We start from the raw sequence: 19,898 nt of genomic DNA on the forward strand, positions 1-19,898 counted from the left end.
GAAAATATAGTCTTGGCAATTTGTCAATTAGTTTTTGTTTTTAAAAAAGCTAAAGAAAGTTAATTGGCATGTTCACACCATGTCATAAAATTGTCTTTGCCATGAATGGAAATTCAACTTATTTCCTTAATTAGAATGAGAAGTACAGGCATGCAAAATGTCTAGGGTTATCAAAGGAATGTTCCTCTCATCTGCTGTCTTGACATTGTTCAGGTGCATGTTCTTACAGTGACAAGATGTTCATAAGTGTGCTGGAACTGTGTCACAGAAAGGAACTGACAAGAAAAGGTTTTCATGACAGGTTGCAATAGTGGCAGATAATATAAGTCACACCTTGATTTTTTTCTTTCTATGCTGAACATTATTTTGGATCACCAAACAGAGTAACAGGGAGTCATAATGTTCTTTTATATGGCTCTGTATTTAGGGAGACAAGAGATTTTTAAGGTAGTGTGGATCTCTAGTGGCTTTAGGATGAGACTCCCATAGGTACTTTGAAATTGAAAAGGGGAATTCTGTCAAGTTATTTTATAGGAGTCTTGAATCTCTAAAATTAAATATATAAAATGTCTGTGGTCTATTGGGCTTCTAGCTAATAGCCCAAAATGAATTCCATTTCTGGAAACCATGAAGTTTTCAGTCATGACTTTGGCTGACTCCATTATTGTGTGCTTGCCCTGAATTTTGAATTCATTTTTTTATGAAGTCAAGATGTTTAATTTATGGCCAGAAGAGTTGCATGTTGTTTTTCCTAGCAGAGCAATGTTAAAAGTCCATTCCCCGATTTCAGAGCTTATAGTTCCTCTGTTTAAAAGAGTTTTGCACATTAAAAGATGGCTATATAATTCAAGAACTGCAGGGTAAATAGGGGCGCTATATGAAGTGTTGTTTTCTGGACATGGCATGACTGTTACATATCTGAACCTATAGGTTAATATGAACAGCTGAGATTATCTGCACAAGACCTGCACAATATGAAGCTAGTTAAAAAATCTAGCATGGAGGTATGACAGGAGACTTAGCTGGAATGATGGAGGTAATTGAAAGTTGCTGGAGCAGGGAGAATTACTTTTCTTTGGAGGGATGGTCACTGTTATTTATCCCATATTGCAGTGGAGGATCCCACAACCATGTGAATATGGGCATCACTAATTGGATTCGACATATTCAAATATTTTATAGCAAAAAAAGAAGACATGAAGTTGGTAGGGAGATGTATTGGATGGGTTGGGGAGGAAAGTGGAATAAAGTAGTGGAGTGGATATGATGAAGATACATTGTATATATATATATGAAAATTTCAATGAATGAATACAAATTAATTTTAAAAGATGAATACAACAGTTTTGTCACATGTTACACTTCATTTTTATATATTTTGTATATGTGAACATTAAAAGAATGTTCATATATAACACACAAATACATACATATATATGTGCATATATACATATCACGTGTTTATGAGAGTCTGTGAGAGAGCAAGAGTTTAACTTTTTGAGAACTTTGCATTTAGGCTTTAAACTTTTAAGAGATATCCATGTGACACTGAGAATATTCTGAATCAATAGTATTTTTTTGAGTTATCGAAAAATGTGTTTGTAGTTTCTCAGTCTCAGCAATACCTTGCACCGGAGCTTTCTACAGCAATGCACATTAAACTAGTAGTACTTTGCACTGGTTGCATTTCTTAGTTTGAAAAGATTTAATCAAGCAAAGCCCTTTTTAAAGAGCTGAGATGGTTCCACAGTGTGGGGCAATATGCTGATGAACTGAGTTCAGGAAGCCAGTGTCAGACGGTTTGAGAGATCAACCTCGAACTCATAGTGGCTGAAAATAATGATCTTTCAAATCCGTCTATCTGTGGATGCAAACTTCATTTCCAGCATCTATGCCATATATCTGCCTGTTTGTTGGGGTGTTATAAAGTATCTCGGTTTATAACCCTATTAAAATTGTATAAAAACATTGCTGTATTCTGTGTTTTTCCCCACCAAAAAAAAAAAAAAAAAAAAAAAAAAAAAAAAAAAAACCAGAAAGTACTCACAAACTGTTACAAAAGGTAAGAGTTCATAGGGAGAATAAAACTCATTTAATTGCTATGTACTTCTAGAAAAGCCTAAGTTCATTCTTCTTAGAAAGTTCAGTATCTCACTGAAAGGTGATCAATGCATAAAATTTAACATTTCCCTGAAGATATGAAGTCTCCATACATCCTGAAGAGCCTTTTAAAATAATAAAGCATTAAAAAAAATGCTGTATGTTCCTTAAATTTCTGAAAGTATTACTTTACTTACTGAGATTGTTCAGTGTTACGTTGGGCTTAATATTCAAGTATGCAATTATTTTGCATGGCCAATATTTACCTAAAATATTTTTGGAAGAGAAAACTGAGAATAATTTATTAGCTGTTTTTTTTTGTTATTGTTGTTGTTTTCTGTTTTTTGTTTTTTGTTTTTTGTTTTTCAAGGCAGGGTTTCTCTGTGTAGCTTTGCGCCTTTCCTGGGACTCACTTGGTAGTCCAGGCTGGCCTCGAACTCATAGAGATCCGCCTGCCTCTGCCTCCAGAGTGCTGGGATTAAAGGCGTGCGCCACCACCTATTAGCTGTTTTTAAATAACAACTTTAGAACTTATCAGACATGAATTTCAAAGCCTTTTTCATAAGGAAAGGGTGCTTTAGAAATATTCAAAATTTATGATTTGTATTAAGAAATTTGTTAATATTTTAAATAATATATATTATTTTGATGGAAGCAAGTATTTCCTGTGTTATAAAATGATCGGTTTAAATTTGTCTGCGTCTCTTCTTGATTTCCTAGGGACCCTTACAATGCAATTGAAGCCATAGACCCAGAGAAACTGAATGTCTTTCGGACGGTCAGAGAAATAACAGGTACTTTAAAAAGTATATGTATGTTTTGCCCTAAGCTATGTGACCTTCTGTTTTCTTGAAATAATTATACAATATTTATAATAGCAAATCAATTTTTGAGAGGAGTTCTAGTTTGTAAAAACTCACATGGTTTTGATCATTCAGTAACTTCTGTATTTTGAAACCAATAGAATTACATAAACTTTAAAATATTGTTAATATTGTGTTTGCAAAGACCAAAAGATCTGTGATTCTTAGAAACTGGTTTTGCAATTCATTTTCTCGTAAGAATTGCAGTTCAATATGGGAAATATATTGCACTCATTTAGCATGGTATTTTTTGAAGATTTACTTTTTAAAATCTTTTATAATAACCCTTATGGGTTTATAAATATGAATCAAACTTTGACATCACTGAACATAAAACCTGATGAGAAAGTTTAGGGCTAAACACAAATAGCTTAGATTTCTAGGTCGATACAGATATGATATTATATAGATAAATGGTGAACAAATTCACAGAAATGGAACTATATTTTCCCCTTAACTGAACAACAATTCTCTATATATGTATCTACCAAAATAAAGTAAATGTATTTTTTCAATATTTGATACATACACCTTTATGATTCCTTGAGTCTTAGAAACAGGGATTCTTCGTCCCATACTTTGATATCAGCTATGTATTTACTGTTTACTCCAGAAGCTAACAGTATTATACATAATCATAAGGAATAAATATGTGATGGTTGCTTCAAAAGTAGTTTTCATTGTCTTTTGCTTACTTCCTACCTTTCAAAATTTTTCCTTCATGTTTGAACAATAATTAGCACTGTTGTTGAAAAATAATATCATCAATTATTTTACTTTCCTACCTCCCTATAGGTTTTCTGAACATACAATCTTGGCCTCCAAATATGACAGATTTCAGTGTTTTCTCCAACCTGGTCACCATTGGAGGGAGAGTCCTCTACAGGTTGGTAAATATGTTCAATCTGTAAGCTGCACAAATACAGGGAAGGACATCACAAGTTCTTTAATGTTAAAAAAATCAGTCTTACTGATCTATTGATTAATTCCAAAGATTAGACTCCTGAAGTAATTTCCAGTGTGATGAGAAACACATAGAATTCATAGTTTGATTTTCAAGGATTTATTGCCTGTCCTGATAATATTTTTCAGGTATGAAGCCTGTGATATGACCTGTAGAACTGCACCTTATTTTTAATTTTTAATATAATAAAAGATAACTTAAATGCCTCAGAAATGACTTGAGAGTTTGGGAAATAAATGTTGTTGTACTTGGAGGCTAGAGCTGTATCTTTGATACTATTGTGTGTGCTATACATCTGGTGTTGATGTTATTGGGGTAGGTCCACTATCCTTAGTGTTAAATAATAAATGGAGAGGTCAGCATGATATTGTTGGCAAATATTAATGTTGATATTTTAAATTTACATGATAAAATGAACCTCTATTAAGTCTCTACCTTTTTTAAAGGTTTGTTTTAAATTGTAACAGTTAAAGTTGACTACTTATACAAAACCAGATATAGCTCTAAGTTCTGAAAAACAGTTAAAATGGACAATAAATACTTGAAAAAATGTGCAACATCCTTATCTAATGGAAAAGATATCTGATAGAAGTAAGTGCCATCAGAATGCATGCTATTGAGAAAACAAAATATATTCAATGCTAACAAGGATGGAGGAAAACTTACTTACACATCAAGTGTAGAAATGTAAGCCAGTTTACCAACAACAGAAATCATTGTGGGGGTTCCTCTACCATCAAAGTAGTATGTAGCTAGAGTTTTCCTGCCTGGCCCACGGTCAGGGCAAATCTCTCTCACCCGCCAGTCCCACAGCCGCTTAGACCCAACCAAGTAAGCACAGAGACTTATATTGGTTACAAACTGTATGGCCATGGCAGGCTTCTTGCTAACTGTTCTTACAGCTTAAATTAATCCATTTCTATTAGTCTGTACCTTGCCACATGGCTCGTGGCTTACCGGGATCTTCACATGCGGCTTGTCATGGTGGTGGCTGGCAGTGTCTCTCTCTCAGCCTTCCACTTCCCAGAATTCTTCTCCTTGTCCCGCCTATACTTCCTGCCTAGCCAATGGCCAATCAGTGATTTATTTACTGACCAATCAGCAACACACTTGACATACAGACCATCCCACAGCAGTAGTACCACTGTATCATTAGGTTATACACTTCTTAAGTATATTCCCAAAGTCAGCATAAGGAAGGCACAGATGCCTCCACATCTATATTTATCTATATTTATATACAATAACCAAGTTAGGGAAAAGCCAGGCATGTCATAGATGGATGGCTAAATAAGATAAATTTAAAGACAACATTGTTTAGTGTTCCAATATGATTAGAGAAAATCTAGGCCCAACCCTAGACAATGGCTACTCAGAAAGGAAAATCAATATTCTGCAGAGATGAACCTTGATAGGTTATCCAATTCAACGTGGTCAACCATAAACACGTATACATATGATCAACACTAAATAGACTAGGGAGGTTTTATATGTATGTGTGTGTATATATGTACATATATATGTATGTTATATATAATATATTAATATCATACAATAATATTTGTAATATGTATATTATATATGCATAAAACAATAATAATTAAAGGAAAAGAATTCATAAGGTGATACAGTATGGGTGGCATCAAGGAATTAAAAGTGTGAAGTTTAGAGTGGAAATTATGTAAATACGATACTCATGTATGAAATTCTCAGAAAACAAAACACACACACTCAGGCACACACACACATACATATACACTGGGGCAGAATCCTACCATATGAAAAAAATAATCATTTTGTCATATGCAGGAAATACATGGTACTGGGGATTATGTAAAAGAAAATAACTCTACCCCAAAAGGCAAACATGTGTTTTCTGTATACAGAATAGAATCATAGTAGATAGATAATAGATAGATTGATAGATAGGTAGATAGATAGATAGATAGATAGATAGATAGATAGGTAGGTAGGTAGATAGAGGCAGATATAGTGATAGATGGTATATAGACAGACAGACATACACACAGACAGAGACAGACAGATTGATAGATAGATAGATAGATAGATAGATAGATAGATAGATAGATAGATAGATAGAGACAGATACAGAGATAGATAGGTAGATAGATAGACAGACAGACAGACAGACAGATAGATAGATAGAGACAGATATAGAGATAGATAGTTAGGTAGACAGGCAGACAGATAAATATGACAAGAAGAGGGACTACTTGTGAAGAAGAGACAGAGCAGTGAGTGTGGAGGGGATACGGGAGAAAATAAACTGAGGGAATATAAAAGTTCACTCTATGTATATGACGATGCCACAATGAAACCCATAAACATATCACAGAAAGAGTAAAAGAAAAGAACAATAAAAAAGGATAATTAGGACTTAAATTTATTCAAGTGCTATGTGCAAACAAGTTTTATTATCTATTGGATAAAATATTAATCATTCCAGGAATAATGAGGACACAGTAGTCAACAATTCAGCTGTTTAGGAAGGAAAGGAAAAAAAAACATAAAAGAATTGCAACTCCATGATTTAACATTGTCTCTCTTTGTTATTGAGAACAGTTCTAGACACTAAAGCCAGGGGTATTTATACTTATTAGTAAAAAATAGAGCTTGTATCTACCAAAGGAAGATCAATATCATTTAGTTGATTGACACACAGGGATGTGAAAATTATAATTTAAAAACAATAGAATTTTAAAAAGGAGATCACAAAATATTGACTATGTTGCAATAGAAGGAATTTTTCTGAAGATCATTCTTTTGTCTTGAGTAGACTGGGTTCCAGAGGTTTTCCCAACTATCTAAACTTCCTCAGTGTTTTTTATTTTAAACTTTTAGCTGTTTCACTCTTTGTATTTCTAATCTTTTTTGTACATTCTGCAACTGATCAGTTTTTGTTTCTGATATACATGAATCAATAATGTAAAAAGCTACATGTAAAAAGCTACAATCTTTTTCTGTAATATTTACCCTATGAAAGCATGTCTATTTTTACATAGTTATGATAGAATTAACATGTTATCCTGGGTAACTATAAAGACTTATTTATATTTTTTTATTCTATAAATATTTACTTTTAGTATAGAACTTTATTGTTGAGGAACACAAAATTTATGCTGACAAGATAAGTCAGTAAGTTGATATTTCAGTGGTAAATATATATTGTCAGTGTTCATAATTATAAGAAGTGGACATTGACAATTAGGAAATTAAATGATTATGCAAGTATATACCTGAGCACAGGTTTGTCCGTTCATCCACTGTTTATGCTCCATTATTTTTATTTTTGTTGTGAGATGCTATGTCCTTATTGAACTTTACAGTATATTTCATGAATTATTCATTTTCCATTCCTCCTCTCTCCACTTTAGTGGTCTTTCGTTGCTTATCCTCAAACAACAAGGCATCACTTCCCTGCAATTCCAGTCTCTGAAGGAAATCAGTGCAGGCAACATCTACATTACCGACAACAGCAACCTGTGTTATTATCACACCATTAACTGGACAACACTCTTCAGCACCATCAACCAGAGAATAGTGATCCGAGATAACAGAAGAGCTGAAAATTGTAGTAAGTACACCATCCACAACTGATACGGGAATTTCTGCTCTGTTTTATACAGCATTAAATAGTTGAAAATAACCTCATTCCCCTTTAACCCAATAATGGAGAGACAGTGGTGTTTATAGCATATTGTCTGTTTTCACAACCTGGCCAATATCTGGAAACCTTGTCTGGATATTTAAGTTCCATAGATCCTGGTAGAATCTGGGCATTGGAAATCTTAGTGAACATGTCAGATAATTCCACGGATCCAGTGATGGCATTTTGGGGAGGGCTGAGGAACCTGGGATGTGCTCTGAGATGTGGGGAAATGCTGTCAAGAAGTTGGCTGTTTTAGAAGGAAATTAATTTCATAAATGCACTTATATGCAGATAGACTTTCTGACTTTCAACATCATTTGATACTTTTGCTCCATTCCTTCACTTCATTGTTACATGAAGTAAACAGTGTTCATTGGCAGACTTCTACATGATTCCCATCTAAAACAAACATGCCCCAGTCATTAGCAAATTTACTAAACAAATATAAATAATATTTATAAATATCTATATTTATAAAAATAAACTAACGTTCATTGGTTTATGAGAACAAATGATGAGTAAAGGCTGATTTAAAATTACTGTCTTAGGAATCTAACAGAATTTACATTTACTGAATTAAGTACTCGGCAAATTAAGCTGGTAACTCCATCTTGTTTTGGCGATAGTCTAAAAAATCTTAGGCCAGCAGCTTTTGTAAAATGAAACTTGGTAGAAATCCACTTATACTTTGGCTGTTTTTGTTTGGTTGGTTGGTTGGTTTTGATTTTTGAGACAGAGTTCTCTGTGTGGTTTTGGTGCCTGTCCTGGATCTTGCTCTGTAGACCAGGCTGGCCTTGAACTCACAGAGATCCACCTGGCTCTGCCTCCTGAGTGCTGGGATTAAAAGTGTGCTAAAATATATTTTTTTGTTCCTAAAATATATTTTATAGAAAGAGGGGCAATCTATAGCAAGAGCAAGCTCTGACTTTAGGGGGAACTCCCATCCTTACACATTCTGTGTTGCCACATAAAATCAAGAAATAGATCTGCTTATGTATCAACCTATGCATGGTTATACTAAATGAATCCTCATTTTCTGCACCTGGGAACATTTACTTTGTTTATGCACTGTGGATTCTTGAGAGGTGACTGTGTTTTTTCTTTCTGTCTAAGCAGAATCTTCTTTCTTTACACTTCTGTGCGTGTGACTCCATGCCACACAGGTGAAGATGTATGGCATTAAAATAGAATCTTTAATACAAATTTATAAATAATTACCTAACTTATAGTTATAGTCTGTATTTTTTGTTTTATGCATTCAAAATAAAATCATTTTGGTACCTTTCATTTATGATTGTTTGGTAACTACATATAGGAAAATAGGAAAGAATTGGAGACAATCTGTTCTCTTTGACATGGTGAATTCAAAATCCTGAAAACATTCATGTTTTATATATCATTTTCATACCTGACATATAAAATCAAATGAGAAGGAAAATACAGGAAAAACAAATATGGAATAAAGCAGAGTTTTGATGTAAACTGTACACTGTTTTTCTATTCTTCTAAGACTTAGGAATTTTTGTATCATGCAAAGGGAAGCATATTACAAATTACAATGATAACGGTAAATCACTGAACATCTAATTTTCAAGTTTTCAGTATTGTGCAAATTTCAGTATTAGACTAACTAAGTTCAGCTATTTTTACACCATGCATGTATTTCTTCCTGAACACCTAGTTTTTAATTTTTAATTTGGGGAAGAAATGAAGCAGTTAGAAGACACAGTTTTGTTGCATTATAGTACCAAATTAACAATATCAGTTTTTATCTCCAACGGCTTCAAACAAATTCTTTATTGCATGAAATCTATTTATCAAAATTTGGACTATAATCACAAACCACATCGAATCTTCAGAAACATCACATGTATTCATTTTTTTCCTGAATTATTGTAGTCCTGTGACCACGACCTCAGGATTGATTCTATTGATAGTCACAGTAAGTCTAACGTAGGGAAGCATTGTGATTAAACCCTTCCCATTACTCACAGTATTCTCTGCAAATGAGGAGTCCAAATATTTTTCTACTTTCAAAGGAACTGTATTTTTAGATATCTATTCTTTGTGTCTGTACATGTACAAGATATATATGGGTATATGTATACATATATGTATATGCACACATATTTGCTACAACACATAAGTATGGACAGAGACAGCATGTATATGTACATTCGCATGAACTTTCAACACATATTCAGAGACAAGCATACAATACATACATGTTTCTAGATCCATACATACCTACTGCTCCTACACAGTCACAGTAAATGTGCTGATCTAAGTCTGGGATGATTGTCTATTTAAAAGGCAACATTTTAAACAGATGATTTTGAGTTCAAAATTATTTTTAAAAAATACTGACAAGAAAGAAAGACTTCACTTCATCCCAAAAGGGTGCCAGTGGCTTGAGCAAACTTCCCTTTTAAGTCAAAAATTTCAAAGCAGGCATGATGATTTGAAGAGAATGAGGTTGAGAAATAACTGCAGCACTGTATCACTTCCTGCCTCTTCCTCCCATATGGTGATGCTATTTGCCAGATGACAGTCTCATGTGGGAGAAGTTCTAGAGGACTTTTCATAAGTCTTTTGAAGTTTCTTAAAAGATAAGAAGACATTATTATATATAAACAGTACAAAGATAAATATTATACCAAATCTTAAAAACCCAGGTCATAGCTGAGTTCATACATTTCATTTCTCAGAAACTATCGTACTATGCAGTTAAATATAATTAGACAATTTCATTATTGATTTTTCAATATGGAAACAGCCTTTCCAAATTACAACTTTACCTTTTTTATTATTAAATAGGCAAAGCATTGAAACATCAATAAAGAATGTATTATTTTTGTGCCTGTCTTCATTAGGGTTTCTATTTCTTTGATAAAACACCAAGGCCAAAACTAACTTGGAGAGGAAAGTGTTTATTTGGCTTACATATCCTGGATTACAGTTGTTTTAGGAAAGCCAAGGCAGGAACTGAAGTAGGGCAGGAATCTGGAGTCAAGAGCTGATGCAGAAGGCACCGAAGAGTGTGGCTTATTGGTCTGTTCCTCATAGCTTTCTCAGTCTACTATAGAACCCAGGTCCACCAACCCAGGGGTGGCACCACTTACAATAGGCTGGCCCCTCCCACATCAACGACTAATTTTAAAAAATGTCCCACAGGCTTGTTGCTTACAGCCCCATCTTCTGAAGGCAATATCTTAATTGAGGTTTCTTCCTCTCAAATGACTGTAGTTTGTGTCAAGTTGACATAAAATTAGCCATCTCAGTGCATATATAATATAATATATGTATAGCTGTTAATGTATCTTAATATTTAATGGGATCATACTATCTATACTTAAATACTGCTCCATCACCTGTGTTTTGACTTAATATAATATCAGATTCCCCTGTGCTAGCTGCTGGTGGGTGGATGTCTGCCTTACTCTTTTTAAGAGCTAAACCACAGTAATGTAAGAAATTATTTTCCATTTTTGTATTAATACTATTGCTAACATAATACTTATTCTAGATCACCAAGAACTTTACATCATGGAATGATTTCTTAACCCAGACATAGGTATAATTTTTGTGTAGATAAGGTATAAAAATAGTGGCATATATTCCTCCATTGTCTTAAAAGTTCTCTATTCTAAATACTGTGTGGCAGGAATACTTCCCACCACCCTTATAGTAATGGGTATCCATGGCTTTAAATATCTGATCAGTAAGAAGAAAATGAATTCTTTTCAATGTATGTAACAGGGATGGTCACAGATTCACATTTAGTGCTCATTGATCACTTATGTTTTCCTCTTATAAAGTACTTCATTTAACTCATGCCTTTTTTCTATATTCATATTGGTGGTTGGTAATTTTTGCTTTTAGATTTGAAAAAGCTCTTTGAAAATTTAATACACTGATTTTCTGTTCTTATAAGTATTGTGAATAACTTTGTCGTAACATAGTGTGTAATTGAAGTTTTTCTGTGTCCTACCCAGTCCTCAGTCACTCAGATCTAAATAAACACATAGAGGCTTATATTAAATAAAACTGCTGGGCCATTAGCTCAGGCTTTCCATTGACTAGCTTGTACATTTAAACTCAGCCCATTTCTGTTAATCTATATGTCGCCATGTGTTCTGTGGCTTTACCTGTGTGACCTTACATGCTGCTTCCTGGATGGTGAGCTAGACTCTCCTGACTTAGCCTTCTTATTCCCAGAATTCTCCTTGTCTGTTTATCCTACTTATACTTCCTGCCTGGCTACTGGCCAATCAGCTTTTTCTTTATCAACTAATCAGAGCAACACATTCACATCATACAGAGCATGCCACAACACCTCCCCTTTTGTGTCTAATCAAAAAGGAAGGGTTTAAGTTTAACGTAGTAAAATTACATATAACAAAACAGTTATCAAGCAAGACATGGGGCTGGGCAAAACCAAAAAAAAAAAAAAAAAAAAAAAAGACCTTCAGCTACGATAGTGTTTACAATGGCAGCAGACATAAGGAATATGTTAATTTACCTTATTTAATAAGCAAATATTTTTTTTCAAGTTAAAAGGTTAGCTTTTTCTCGTCTTTTCTGTCTTACACAGTTCTTATTTCTCTAAGTTCTGATTCGTGAATAACTTTTAATTTTTAGAAATATGGAGGTTTTATAATGCCTTTGAAACTCCAATCATATAATTTTTAAGCAATATAATTTATTGACTAATCCGTCTCTCTTCAGTGACAGAAGTTGGTTGCAATATTTTGTACTAAATCATCAGATGAGAAATTGTCAGATTATGTCTAACCATTTCTATGTGGTTTTATTTGTCTACAACCCCCCCCCCCGCCCTGTAAATAGTAGCTATCTCCATGAGAAGATCAGTATAGCAATATCAAGAAAGACAAATGCTGTCTCCAACATTTGAGCTACTAATTATACCCAGTGTTTAAACTAATATCTACGTGATTTCAAAGATGTGGATTTTCATTTCACCATGAAGCCATTCAAAAAATAATGGTTACTATCATAGGAAGTCTACCTGCTTCCTATAATATAGTCTATATGTCTTCTTTCAAGATCACATTTGTCTTTGTCCATGCTCTGTGTTGCTACATACATAAATAAATAAATAAATAAATAAATAAATAAATAAATAATATGAAAATTAAAAATTGATACTTTATAATGTAAAGAGATTTGTTTAGTTCACAGATGGAGGTTAAAGTCATAGGGTAGGTGTACTAGTAACAGTTCTCTAGAGAAACAGAACTGATAGAATGAATCTGTATATATTGAAGGGGATTTATTATAATGACTTACAGACTCTGGTCTAGCTAGTCCCACAATGGCTGTCTTCCATTATAAAAGGCAAGAATCCTTTATTTGTTCAGTTCATGACTGGATGTCTCTTGTGATCTTCATGATGTACTAAAATCCTGAGAAAGTGTGTTCTGACACCAGTGAAGGAAGGCCTGCCTTCCTCGCAGGATAGATGAACTTGCCAGAGAGGATGAGAACAAACTGGCCAAGGGCAAAAGCTTCCTTCTTCTACATCACTTTATGTTGGCTGCTACCAGTGTGGCCCAGAAATGACCTGTATTTAGATTGGGTCTTCCCACCTCAAAATATTAAAAAAAAAAAAAAAGAAGCCCTCACAGGTATGCCCAGGTGTTTGGGTTTTAGTTGATTCTAAATACAGTTAGGTTAACAACCAATCATTGTATTGTCCTCTGGTCATCCTCTAGTGAAGCCTTATAGCTGGGTCATAACAGTGTTGACAGTGGCACCAGACATGAGGAATATGTAACAGATATGAAAAGCATCTTAGACACAGCTTACATAGTTATAGACAGGAAAGGAAAGGCGGCGGGCATGTATTGAGGCCCCCTCTTATAGGAAAAGACACCTTGCTGGGTCAAATGTCAAAACTACTAGAGAACAGTGTTGGAATTACCTGAGGGCAATCATGAGCTGATCCAAGCCTTCTGCATGCTAGACAAGCATCACTGATCCCCAGTCCCAGCCTTCCATCTCTTTAAAGTTCTATTCGTCTTTAATGCCATGAACTCCAGTTGTTGTACTACATTCCCAAAACAGCAATACTCCAGAAGTCTGGCTTAGAGAAATTAATACATATTGTAATTATAGCTATTATTTTTATTATGCAATTATTTCTCACTAAAACAAATTATATCTATATATACTCCTATGTGCAGTTACTATATGGTACAGTGGCACAATCTTTGACTTAATGAAAATTTTTATTTGGGGGGAATAGAAAAGAAGATGAAAATGTCTAGAGGTTTCTTCTTTTGACATTATAAGTTTTACTTTACTAAAATAGTAAATAATAAAATTTCAAAGAGCACATTAACGATTCCTAGACATGGAAGTATAAATAGGAAACTAGAGAATTTAGTGACCTCATAGATCCTAATCAAGTAACAGTATAATCCTGAAAATGTATTCATTACATAATTTTTCACTTCTAAACAAAGTATTTTTTCCCTTGTATTGAAAATAGTTTTTTTTCCTCAAGTAACATTGTAATTACAGTTTCTTCTGCCTCTGTTTCTCCCATCTCTTCTCCACCTTTTCTCCCATCTGAACCTACCCCCTTTTTGTCTGTCATTGGAAAACAAACAGGCTTCTATGGCATTATAATATGAGAAGACAGGAAAAAACAAAAAAGCACATCAGAATTGGAAGATTAAAAAAAGCAAGCAAACAGAAGGAAAAGAGCCCTAATATGACATTATGAGTCAAGCAAACTCCCAATAAGCCTTTGGGTTCCTTTCTGTTGGTCATCTACTGCTGGGGATGCAGCCGATCCTTGAGAGTAGTTTGTTTCCCCAGTGAGACTCCTTGGAAGGAAAGTAAAGTTTCAACTGCAAGTGGTTATCAATTGTAGACAGATTCCACAGTAGGGCTGGGAACATGTGTCCATGTCTCCTTTCGGTTCTAGGACTCAAACTGGTGCAGACCTTTGCAGGCCCTGTGCATGCTGCTTCAGTCTCTGTAAGCTTCAGGGATTTCCTGATCCCTGAAGGCAGAACACCATTATAGATTAGAGGATTTATGACTAGTTTGGTGTTTAATTTTTTTTTTCTTTGATATCATGCGGAATACCTATACCTAACTGTACCAAAGAATGGGCAGGAGTGGGGATTCTATTTAGGCATAAGCTCCAGTTCTTCATGTTCAATGAAGTGTATAGGTGTTGTCTTCAGCAGTAAGGCCTTGATGTCTTAGCACTAACCAGGGTTGTTGGCAGATTACCCTTAGGCCAACAACTCAATTAGATGTAATTCCTTCCTTGTACTGGAAAAGACTGAAAGCTTTACTCTGAGACATGAGATATCCAATTGGGGCTCTGTCTCAGTTGTTGTTGTGGTGGTGGTTGTGTTGTTGTTGTTGGTATGGTGGTGGTGGTATGTGTGTTTGCCTTCTTTTGATTTGCTTGTCTGGGATTATTTATTCTCTGTATTTTCATGGTTTTGGTAAACCTCTTCAGGTGAGTTGTCTTTCTTAAATCTTCTGTATGGCTGGATTAGTAAATAGATCTATTTAATATTGGATTTATTATGAAATATCTTATTTTCTCCATCTATTGTCATTGAAAGTTTTATGTGTGCTAGCATCTGTGGTCTCTTTAGAGCCTGCATAACATCTGTCCAGGCTCTTCTGTCTTTTAAAGTCTCTATTGAGAGAAGTCAGGTGTTATTCTTTTTTTTTTTTTTTTTTTTTGCTTTTCGAGACAGGGTTTCTCTGTGTAGCTTTGCACCTTTCCTGGAACTCGCTTTGGAGACCAGGCTGGCCTTGAACTCACAGAGTTCCACCTACCTCTGCCTCCAGAGTACTGGGATTAAAGGCGTGCACCACCACCACCCGGCTCAGGTGTTATTCTATAATGTCTCCCATTAGATGTTACTTGATCTTTTTCCCTTGCAGCTTCTAATATTCTTTCTTTGTTCCGTATGTTTAGTGTTCTGATTATTATGATGAGGGGAGTTTATTTTCTCATCTAGTCTATTTGATGTTCTGTATGTTTCATGTTCTTTGATGGGCATCTTCGTTTTTAGGTTTGGGAATTTTTACTCTATTATTTTGTTGAAAATATTTTCTGTGCCTTAGCCCTGGGTTTCTTCTACTTCCTCTATTCCTATTATACTCTTAGCTTTTCTTAGTATCCCAGATTTCCTGGCTGTTTTGTTCCAGGAATTTTTTTAGATTTACTTTTTCCTTGACTTAGGTATCCATTTCTTCTCTTGGATATTTGATGCATGAGAGTGTACCTTATATCTCTTGTATTCTGTTTGTGAGGCTTGCCTTTGAAGTTCCTGTTCAAGTTCCTAATTTTTTTATTTTTATATTTCCTTCAGTTTGGTTTTCTATATTGATTCTCTTTACATTTTCAGGTCTTGAATTCTTTTATTCATTTCCTTTCACTCTTTGTGTTTTCTTTAAGGGATTTATTTATTTCCTTTTAAAGACCTCTATTATATTAATAAAGGCTATTTTGAAGTCTATGTCTTGTACTTCAGCTATCTTGAAACACACAAGTTCTATTATGATAAGGTTGCTGAGCTATAATGGAAATATTTTGTTCTGACTATTATTGATTATGTTTCTTATGCTGGCATATAGGCATCTGGGTTTTGAAAACTTCTAATTCTAGGTGCTGTTATTTGTTCTTGTGTTTGTTGAGTGGGTGTTTTGTTCCTTGTCTTCTATTGCCCTTTCTAGTTCTTAGGAGAGTATGGTGGCTGTATGTTGCCTGGTAGGAAATTCTTTTAGGATCCTAATAGTTGTTGTCAACAGAGATTCCCAGTAAAATGTGTTCCTAGGCATTGGGATCTGACATTTAGGAATTGTGATGGACTAGGAGGGGCTTAGGGGGTCCACAGGAGGGAGGAGAGCAGGATGTTCTACCAGGATCTAATTAGTTCCCTGGGAATGGGGACAGAGAGTGTTGAGAGTCTACAACAGGTAGTATGCTACAGAGTGGGGGATGGAACTGGGGGATTGGTTTTGAAGAAACTCAACAAGATTTGAAAATCTACAGTCAGGCTACATTCCTTCCCAGCCAGCCTCCAGTTCCAACAGGGAATGCTTGCTGGAGTTGGGGGCTGGAGGAAAGTGATGTGTAAGGAGTGAGGGGATGAAAGTTTGAAGGGAAGATATGTGTGATCCATTGGAGATGACATGGAGTGGGTTGGCATTATGATGGATGACAGACAGACTACTTAAAAAATAAAACCCACAATATATAAAACTCAGGTAATGAATCAGGAGAAAAATGTATAGTGATAGTAAATGATTTTTGGTTTTTTTTTTTTTTTTTTTACTTCAAATACTAAAGAAATGCAGTAATTGCTTGCTGTCCATGGAAGTCAGCTCCAGTAGTCCATCACAACTCATACACTCTCTTTTTTATAAAATGTCATATCCTTAACTATGCTTTAAATTATATCTAGAATGCTTATAATTAATTCAATGTAAATACTGTGCAAATAGGTGCTAAAGTATTGCATATAGGGGATAATAAGGAGTACATATCTTTACCTGTTAAAAATGAAGGCAGCTGTTTGTCTTTTGATTTGAGGTTGATGACATTTACAGATACATAAACCACAAATACAGAGATCCAAAGGAGAGGCTGTGTGCAATTTTATATTTATCTATGTTTTTGTGTTTCTGACATTTGGAAATAGGAACTGTACCTCACTAAGCATGCATCTACCAAATAAAAATTGCAAAACTGTAATTACTTGCTAATCACTAAACTCCTTGGATGACCAAATGACCCCATTTTTCAGTGAGTCACTCTGTTTCCTGTATGTAATTCAGAAGAAGTTGGTGAATAAGGAAGGAAAGCATATGACAGAGACAGGGTCGGAAGCAATATTTTCTTCATGCACTCTCCTATTTGTGCTGGTAACCATGACAATGACAACTGTAGAATAAATATTTTACTTTCTAAAATATCATAAGAAATTTGTTTCCTATAAAAATCCTATGCACTTGTTATCAAGGTCATTCTTGCTCTAATTTTTTGTATGCAACAGATTATAAGCTCTGGGTATAATTTATGATTAATCATAATATAAAATTATGCCTTTAGGCACTCCTGCTAAGAAAGGAGATTCTCTACCATGCTAACAGTTCTGCATGGCCATCTTTAGTTTGCATAATCCTATCCTAGGCACATCCTCTCAGTCCAGTGCATTTACAAAGTAGATGGTAGAGGAACTGTGCTTGGGATCTGATCACCTATGTTCATGTACAAATTAATGCACTTTCCTGTACTTTTCATTAAACCAGGCTCAATGTGAACCTTAAGGTGCATAAATCAGGATCCAGTGTAAACAATATCCTTTGAAGTAATCAGAAGATAGAAACTCTTAATTATGCTTCTAAGATCTCCCTTCCCAAATTACCAAAGTAACTATCAGTACACTGCTTTTTGTAATTCTTTCCTTATTTTATTTGAAACGGCACAATGTCTAATTACTAACAATGCCTCAAATGCTCTCTATGTTCTTTTCAAAAATAATTAGCAGTTACTGTTGCTGATTAGTTTAAAAAATGAGATCTCTTCTAATTTTTAACCTGAAATGTCTAAAGGCATCAGGAACTTCTCAATGACCAAAGCCAGCCCCGCAGCAGGTTTCAGTTTCCATTTCACAGGACAGTGCTGTAACCTGACCTGCCTCTAGATGAGCGGCCACAGTACTTTGAAGGTGAAGCTGTTGAACATTAAAGTACAGGAGCCTGGGCTTCAATTGCCAGAGACACTTCTGTGAAGCTCTGTGCTTTGTGTTGCCCCTTGCCCGCCCCCAAAAGACCTTGGAATATCCTGACCATCTGTATCATGGAATCTGACTTCAAATAATTGTAGACATGATCCAAATTGTGTTAAAATGGAGTTACACAAGTCGATTAAGACATTAATCAGTGACTAGTGTACTTAGAAGAAACATGACAGTTAGAGGAAACACCATGTGACAATTTGGAGAGAAGAGGAACATAACTGGAGTGATACAGTCATAAGCTAATAAAACCAAAGTGTGGCTGGCACCACAGGAAGTTAGGTCAGAGTCATGATCTGCCTCAAAAAAAAATGATAATAATAAAGAAAGAAATAACTGCCTAAGACCTTTTTTTGCATGTTTCTGGCTTTGAAGTTTACAAAACAACACTTTTCTGTCATGTTAAGCCATGCAGCAGGTGATGTTTTATCAGCAAAACTCTTGGAAACTAACAGAAACATTTGTGTTGTGTGGTCCCTAATTCTGCATTCTTTGTATGTACCACACCATAATGAGACAGGTGTCTATGGGAAACACTACTTTGTCTCTTCTCCTATTACTTTCCATATCATGTGTTAGTTACAAGTATATGTAACGATGAGATGTGACCATTACATCTTAAAAATATGGTCACGTAAACAAGAGCTGTATGATGACAGTTGACATCCCAATGTAGACGGGAGACAACTCACAAGGGCTCAAGCCAGAGATGAAGAGCTATGGGTAATAAATGGCTGCTTTAAAGGGAAGAATCAGTTATCTCTATGTATGAGCCAAAGTTAGGTTATCAAATTCTAAGCGGTCATTTCTAGATACCTATACCTATACACAGGAGTAATAACTAAATGGACTCATAAGGTTTATACATATATATGTGTGTGTGTGTATATATATATATATGTGTGTGTGTGTGTGTGTGTGTGTGTGTGTGTGTGTGTGTACACAGGTACACACATATAAAAATAATAATTAAACATGAAGTCTCAAACGAAGAGACAGCGAGAGAGCCCTGGAGGAACTGGAGTGGATGAAATGGAAAAGAAAATGATGTAAATATTATATTCATGTATGAAATTCGCAAACACTAAGATGGTTAACATAAATAAACGTAAAAAACATATGGACTGGACAATTAATTTCTTATTGTGGAGGTTCACTCCCTCAAAAAGGACTCAGAATAGGAAAATTTGCAGTTGAGTAACTTAGAATACATTTCAGGACAAATTTAGAAGACAGCATAAAACAGCAAACTTTTAAAAATATCCTTTAAGTAGTGTTTTTATTTTGTAATTACTAAAAAGTCTCCCACTCAGTAAAAGGGATATTTAATGATAATTACTTATTGAGTACTTATAGTACACATATAGAATGTATTGTGTTACTAACTTTTATTCACTTATGAGTTTCAGTAAAATACTTATTTAACTTTCTACAGTTTAATATTCTTTCTGGGTGGTACTTTATAATGTATTCACTATATAAACAGTATTTGAAGAATT

General features: G+C 34.7%; 1 protein-coding gene across 1 annotated transcript in view; it reads left to right on the forward strand.

Annotated features, from left to right (window-relative positions):
• Positions 1-19,898, forward strand: part of Erbb4 (erb-b2 receptor tyrosine kinase 4) — a 708,187-nt gene that overhangs the window by 395,763 nt on the left and 292,526 nt on the right. Inside the window, exons 10-12 of the mRNA XM_059278119.1 lie at positions 2,821-2,894; positions 3,759-3,849; positions 7,323-7,522. Of these exons, the coding sequence (XP_059134102.1) occupies positions 2,821-2,894; positions 3,759-3,849; positions 7,323-7,522 (365 nt within the window). The remainder of the gene's footprint in view (positions 1-2,820; positions 2,895-3,758; positions 3,850-7,322; positions 7,523-19,898) is intronic.

This window comes from Peromyscus eremicus, chromosome 13 (genome assembly GCF_949786415.1).
Source record: "Peromyscus eremicus chromosome 13, PerEre_H2_v1, whole genome shotgun sequence".
NCBI lineage: Eukaryota > Metazoa > Chordata > Mammalia > Rodentia > Cricetidae > Peromyscus > Peromyscus eremicus.